The sequence below is a fragment of the Durio zibethinus genome, chromosome 19 (genome assembly GCF_047325235.1).
Source record: "Durio zibethinus cultivar Kanyao isolate XHJ-2024 chromosome 19, ASM4732523v1, whole genome shotgun sequence".
NCBI classification, from domain to species: Eukaryota; Viridiplantae; Streptophyta; class Magnoliopsida; order Malvales; family Malvaceae; genus Durio; species Durio zibethinus.
Genome location: NC_143180.1, coordinates 19,735,743 through 19,743,307, shown reverse-complemented (window position 1 = coordinate 19,743,307; position 7,565 = coordinate 19,735,743). Strand labels below are relative to the sequence as shown.

At 37.0% G+C, this 7,565-nt stretch overlaps 1 protein-coding gene across 1 annotated transcript; it reads left to right on the top strand.

Annotated features, from left to right (window-relative positions):
• The first annotated feature begins 746 nt into the window (after window positions 1–746).
• Window positions 747–6,947, top strand: LOC111275482 (uncharacterized). The gene is made up of 2 exons (XM_022860840.2): window positions 747–5,806; window positions 6,220–6,947. The coding sequence occupies exons 1-2, from the start codon at window positions 865–867 to the stop codon at window positions 6,621–6,623; spliced, it is 5,346 nt and encodes a 1,781-aa protein (XP_022716575.2). The 5' UTR covers window positions 747–864; the 3' UTR covers window positions 6,624–6,947.
• Window positions 6,948–7,565: the final 618 nt, after the last annotated feature.

Genomic DNA, 7,565 nt, shown 5'->3' with positions numbered 1-7,565 from the left:
TCCAAGAGAAAGAGGATTCTTAATAGGTAAGTTTGACTTGCAAGAGAAGAATTCTAAAAGGAAAGAGATTCTTAATAGGCAAGTTTGACTTACAGGAGAAGAATTCTAAGAGGAGAGGTATTCTTAATGGGCAAGTTTGTATGGTTATAAATAGGTGAAGTCTCTACAAGGTTAGGTATGAGAAAAAGATGTAAGAGAGTTGTAGGATTTTGTGGGATAGACACCCCATAGGAGTATTGGGGCTCTATGTCTTATGGGTGTGTATGTTTGTTTGTGAGTGGACTAGAGGAGATTGAGAGGGTCCACATAGGTATGGTGTATGGGAGCATATGGGTATGTGTTTGGTTATGTTGAAAGGGTGCACAAGGGTTTGGGTTTGTGTTTGTTTGGGTAGAGAATACTTCATAGGACTAGAGGAGATTGAAAGTGTCTTATGAGTATTGATTGTTGAGTGAGGTTGATGATATGATGTATGTTTGTAATTCTCTACAACTAGTGGATCTTGTTTCTCATCCGTGGATGTAGGTTAGTTGGACCGAACCACGTTAAATTGTTGTCTCTTGTGTGTTTGATTTATTATTTGATTTCGCTTCTGCTTGTGTAATTGGATTGGAGGCTTTTAGCCCAACAAATATGTGCACATTAAAACTAGAATCATTCTTTAAATTAAAAAATCAAATAGTCATAATTTAACGAAATTAATTTAAACGTAAAAGACCCGTCGTCTTGAAATTGTAATTTTTCACTTGATGTTGATGTTTCATGGTGACTGAAATGTTCTTGTATTTTGCATAAATACCTGACCATGGTAGCCAATGCAATTTAGAACAATTAACAGAAGATCCTTTTTGAACTATCCAAATCATGTCAACTTTCTTAATACCGTTCAAAGCCTTGTTCTTCCTCATACTTGTCCTGCTTCACTCTTCCTCTGTGTTTGCTTCTTCATCCTTTATTGCTGCACTTACAAGAGGTAAAGAAGCGGAAACTCTTTTAAAATGGAAAGCTAGCCTTGACAACAAAACCCAAACTTTGCTCTCTTCTATGTGGGTTGGAGACAGCCATTGTAACTGGGTTGGAATTACCTGCGATAAGGCCGAAAGCATCACCAATCTAAGCCTTCCAGATTATGGGTTGAAAGGTACACTTCATAGTCTCAACTTTCTTTTCTTCCCTAACCTGATAAGGCTTAACCTTCGCAACAACTCACTATATGGGCCCATTCCCTCACACATTGGGAACCTTTCCAAGCTCACCTTCCTTACAATGTCAAACAATAACTTTTCCGGGAATATTCCATCCGAACTTTGCTTTTTGAAAGGTCTTGAGTTGATTTCCTTAGCAAGTAATGAGATCAGTGGTTCCATTCCACTAGAGATAGGGAGGCTGAGTTCAGTTTCCGAGATCGATTTCTCTGTTAACTATCTACATGGTTCTATCCCCTCTTCCATAGGAAACTTGACCAGTCTATCCACTCTCTACCTTGATCAAAATATGTTTTCTGGGTCGATACCTCAAGAGATAGGGATGCTTAAATCTCTCACTGACTTTGCGTTGGGTCAAAATAATTTCTCTGGTTCAATCCCTGCTTCCATAGGAAACTTGACCGGTCTGTCCACTCTCTACCTTGTTCAAAATATGTTTTCTGGGTCGATACCTCAAGAGATAGGCATGCTTAAATCTCTCACTGACTTAGAGTTGGGTCAAAATAATTTCTCTGGTTCAATCCCTGCTTCCATAGGAAACTTGACCGGTCTGTCCACTCTCTACCTTTATCAAAATATGTTTTCTGGGTCGATACCTCAAGAGATAGGGATGCTTAAATCTCTCACTGATTTTCGTTTGGGTCAAAATAATTTCTCTGGTTCAATCCCTGCTTCCATAGGAAACTTGACCGGTCTGTCCACTCTCTACCTTTATCAAAATATGTTTTCTGGGTCGATACCTCAAGAGATAGGCATGCTTAAATCTCTCACTGACTTAGAGTTGAGTCAAAATAATTTCTCTGGTTCAATCCCTGCTTCCATCGGAAACTTGACTAACTTATCTCTTCTCTACCTTTATCAAAATATGTTTTCTGGGTCGATACCTCAAGAGATAGGCATGCTTAAATCTCTCACTGACTTAGAGTTGAGTCAAAATAATTTCTCTGGTTCAATCCCTGCTTCCATAGGAAACTTGACCGGTCTGTCCACCCTCTACCTTTATCAAAATATGTTTTCTGGGTCGATACCTCAAGAGATAGGCATGCTTAAATCTCTCACTGATTTTGACTTGAGTCAAAATAATTTCTCTGGTTCAATCCCTGCTTCCATAGGAAACTTGACCGGTCTGTCCACTCTCTACCTTGTTCAAAATATGTTTTCTGGGTCGATACCTCAAGAGATAGGCATGCTTAAATCTCTCACTGACTTAGAGTTGAGTCAAAATAATTTCTCTGGTTCAATCCCTGCTTCCATAGGAAACTTGACCGGTCTGTCCACTCTCTACCTTTATCAAAATATGTTTTCTGGGTCGATACCTCAAGAGATAGGCATGCTTAAATCTCTCACTGATTTTGACTTGAGTCAAAATAATTTCTCTGGTTCAATCCCTGCTTCCATAGGAAACTTGACCGGTCTGTCCACTCTCTACCTTGTTCAAAATATGTTTTCTGGGTCGATACCTCAAGAGATAGGCATGCTTAAATCTCTCACTGATTTTGACTTGAGTCAAAATAATTTCTCTGGTTCAATCCCTGCTTCCATAGGAAACTTGACCGGTCTGTCCACTCTCTACCTTGTTCAAAATATGTTTTCTGGGTCGATACCTCAAGAGATAGGCATGCTTAAATCTCTCACTGACTTAGAGTTGAGTCAAAATAATTTCTCTGGTTCAATCCCTGCTTCCATAGGAAACTTGACCGGTCTGTCCACCCTCTACCTTGTTCAAAATATGTTTTCTGGGTCGATACCTCAAGAGATAGGCATGCTTAAATCTCTCACTGGCTTAGAGTTGAGTCAAAATAATTTCTCTGGTTCAATCCCTGCTTCCATAGGAAACTTGACCGGTCTGTCCACTCTCAACCTTGTTCAAAATATGTTTTCTGGGTCGATACCTCAAGAGATAGGCATGCTTAAATCTCTCACTGACTTAGAGTTGAGTCAAAATAATTTCTCTGGTTCAATCCCTGCTTCCATAGGAAACTTGACCGGTCTGTCCACTCTCTACCTTTTTCAAAATATGTTTTCTGGGTCGATACCTCAAGAGATAGGCATGCTTAAATCTCTCACTGATTTTGACTTGAGTCAAAATAATTTCTCTGGTTCAATCCCTGCTTCCATAGGAAACTTGACCGGTCTGTCCACTCTCTACCTTTATCAAAATATGTTTTCTGGGTCGATACCTCAAGAGATAGGCATGCTTAAATCTCTCACTGACTTAGAGTTGAGTCAAAATAATTTCTCTGGTTCAATCCCTGCTTCCATAGGAAACTTGACCGGTCTGTCCACTCTCTACCTTGTTCAAAATATGTTTTCTGGGTCGATACCTCAAGAGATAGGCATGCTTAAATCTCTCACTGATTTTGACTTGAGTCAAAATAATTTCTCTGGTTCAATCCCTGCTTCCATAGGAAACTTGACCGGTCTGTCCACTCTCTACCTTGTTCAAAATATGTTTTCTGGGTCGATACCTCAAGAGATAGGCATGCTTAAATCTCTCACTGACTTAGAGTTGAGTCAAAATAATTTCTCTGGTTCAATCCCTGCTTCCATAGGAAACTTGACCGGTCTGTCCACCCTCTACCTTTATCAAAATATGTTTTCTGGGTCGATACCTCAAGAGATAGGCATGCTTAAATCTCTCACTTACTTAGAGTTGAGTCAAAATAATTTCTCTGGTTCAATCCCTGCTTCCATAGGAAACTTGACCGGTCTGTCCACCCTCTACCTTGTTGAAAATATGTTTTCTGGGTCGATACCTCAAGAGATAGGCATGCTTAAATCTCTCACTGACTTGGAGTTGAGTCAAAATAATTTCTCTGGTTCAATCCCAGCTTCCATTGGAAGCATGTCGAAGCTTGTGACGATATATCTTCACTATAATCATTTATCAGGGCCAATTCCTTCAACGCTCGGCAATCTTACTCATTTGCAATCATTACAATTAGGAGATAACCATCTCAGTGGTCCATTACCCAAAAATTTATGCAAGGGTGGACAACTCGTATGGCTGGCGGCTTTCAACAACAATTTGACGGGTCATATCCCACCAACTTTGAAAACTTGCAAAAGTTTATACAGAGTTAGGCTTGAAGGAAACAACTTTACAGGAAATATATCAGAAGCTTTTGCTGTGTATCCGAATTTGAATTACATTTCATTAAGCAACAACAGATTTTATGGTGAACTTTCTCCAAAATGGGGCCAATGTCATAATCTTACAAGCCTACAAATCTCCAATAACAACATTTCTGGAAAGATCCCACTCGAGTTGCAACATGCGACTCAGTTACAGGAACTCGATCTTTCTTCAAATCATCTTGTTGGTGAGATTCCCAAGGAATTAGGAGCATTGATATTGATGTTCCGTCTTCTGCTAAGTGGTAATCAACTTTCAGGCAAAATTCCACCAGAGATTGGAGTTCTTTCAAATCTACAACATCTTAACTTGGCATCAAACAATTTGAGTGGACCGATTCCTAATCAACTTGGAGACTGCTCAAAGTTATTGGACCTGAATTTGAGCAAGAATAAACTTGGAGAAAGCATTCCTTTTTCAATAAGCTTCATATATGGTCTTCAAATTCTAGATTTGAGTCATAATTTGATTATTGGAGCGATACCACAACAGCTTGGGGAATTACACTCTTTGGAAATATTGGATCTTTCTCACAATATGCTCAATGGTTCCATCCCAATTTCTTTCAATGATTTGCAAAGCTTGACTGTTGTGAATATCTCTTATAATCAATTAGAAGGCCCTATTCCCAACATTAAGGCATTCCATGAGGCTTCATTTGATTCCTTAAGACACAATAGGGGCCTATGTGGTAATGCCACTGGATTAATGCCTTGTGTTGTCTTTCATCGAAAAAGCATCAAAGTCATCATTTTCATTGTGCTTCCACTCTTTGGTCTTCTTCTTTTGCTCTTTATCATGGTTGGAAGTTTCCTTATTTTTTGCCGAAAGAAACGAACCAGAAAATCTGAGTCAATGCAGGCCCAACTTGGAGATATTTTCACAGTATGGGGATATAATGGAAGAATACTCTATGAGAACATTATTGAAGCCACTGAAGATTTCAGCTCCAATAATTGCATTGGTTCAGGAGGCTATGGAGCTGTTTATAAAGCTGTGCTAGCCATTGGTGAGGTGGTTGCTGTGAAGAAACTTCACCAATCCGAAGATAGCATGATTTCCAACAACTTAAAAGCCTTTGAAAGTGAGATTCATGCTTTATCAGAAATAAGGCATCGTAACATTGTGAAGCTGTACGGCTTTTGTTCACATCCAAAGAACTCATTTTTGGTTTATGAGTTAGTAGAAAGGGGAAGTTTGAGAATGGTGTTAAGCAGCAAGGACGAGGCAATGGAGTTGGATTGGGAGAAGAGGCTAAATGTTGTAAAAGGAGTGGCCAATGCCTTGTCTTATATGCATCATGACCATTCACCACCTATAATTCATCGAGACATTTCCAGCAACAATGTTCTTCTGGATTTGGACTACGAGGCTCATGTTTCAGATTTTGGCACAGCCAGGCTTTTAAGGCCTGACTCTTCCAATTGGACTTCATTTGCTGGCACTTTTGGGTACATAGCTCCAGGTATTTATTAATATCTCTTTTTTTAAGATGCTTTAGACATGTCATCATTCAATTAAAAGTGTTAGTTTTGTGTGCAAATTGAACCGTTAAAACAAAGTACAAGTAGTATTAAGATTGTAACTTTTCAAATTTAAGTATCAAAGAATTTTACTCTAATTCAAGTATCAAATGTGTAATTAATCTTTGAAATATAACATTTAATTTTTCCATATTCAATATATCAAACTGATGAACTAAATATAAAATCTTATTTAAACCTCTAAATTTTAATTTTCATGTAATCTTTTAAACATTCGCAATTTGTTTTCAACATTACTTTATAATCTACTTAATATTCTTAAATAATAGTGTATTTGATTAGATATATTTATTGCTTAATAGAGCATATTGATTAGAAATATTTCTTTAAGCAGAGTTGGCTTATACAATGAAAGTGGACGAGAAATGTGATGTTTATAGTTTTGGGGTGCTAACAATGGAAATACTTATGGGGAGGTATCCTGGTGATTTGATTTCATGTTTGCCATCATTGCCATCGGCACCGGCATCAACATCGACATCGATACTAAATGACAACCAACTGATTTTACTTAAAGATGTGATAGACCAACGCCTTTCACCACCGGTAAGGCAAGTTGCAAAAGATGTTGCCTCTACTACAAAGCTAGCATTTGCATGCTTGAATGGTAGTCCCCAACTCCGACCAACCATGCGACAAGTTGCTCAAGCCCTTACCCATCAATTGCTTCCATTGCCCAATCCTTTTTCAATCTTAAAATTGGGAGAATTGTGGGATCATGAAGTCTGCAGTGGCTAATATTAAGGTGCTAACAATTTGAATAATAATTCCAAGCAGGTGTGTTTGCTTTCAATCTATTTCTTTTTCTCTTCTTTGTATTGAAATGTTTGAGCACTCTAGTAATAAAGGTTTTGTAGTGAATTGGTTGTGATATAGAACAGCTGTGTTTAAGCACTCAATTCGTATGTTCAAAATTTTTTATTTTTGAAATGTAACTAATGGCCAGACTAAGAATTTCGACTTTCAGTATCAATTGTAATATTCTATTATAGTATCGATTTGCTACAATACTTTTGCTTTGAAATGCTACAACAATTCTAATATCAATTTTTTATTTGTTTGAACAAACAAAGAATACAGTTGGTGAGCACACCAAATTACAATAAACACAACTTCACACAATAACCTTTTGATTTTACTATTTACTCGCCAATTATTCTTATACACACATACACATTATCTTTCACAACTTCATCTTTCTAGCCTTTCACCATTCATTGCTTGTTAAATCATTCAAAATTTAATTGTAGTCATATTGAGTATAATTGAAACGGATTTGACTGATGATTTTGAAATATATACCTTTAACTTGTACTTTCTTTTACTAAAATGCTAAAATGTTGCACTTTTCTCAAATTTCTCAAATAAATTCTTATCTTTTTTTTTTATCCAATTGAAAGCATAAAACATTATTTTTATTTAATTAAGTCTTATTTTACATGAAAATCACTAAAATTCATTATTTTTACCATATCAATGGTAATAATTGTCTTTGTTAAATCAATTTTCGCATTGCAAAACATAAAAATTTAAATTGAACTATCATTTATATAATATGTAACGAATAACTCATATAATAGGCCTCGTTAGCATCTAAAGAGCTTTTTTATTTTCAAATATATGCTATGTAGATGTTGGCATCATAAAGAGAAATACAGCATATATGTTGATTTGGCAAGA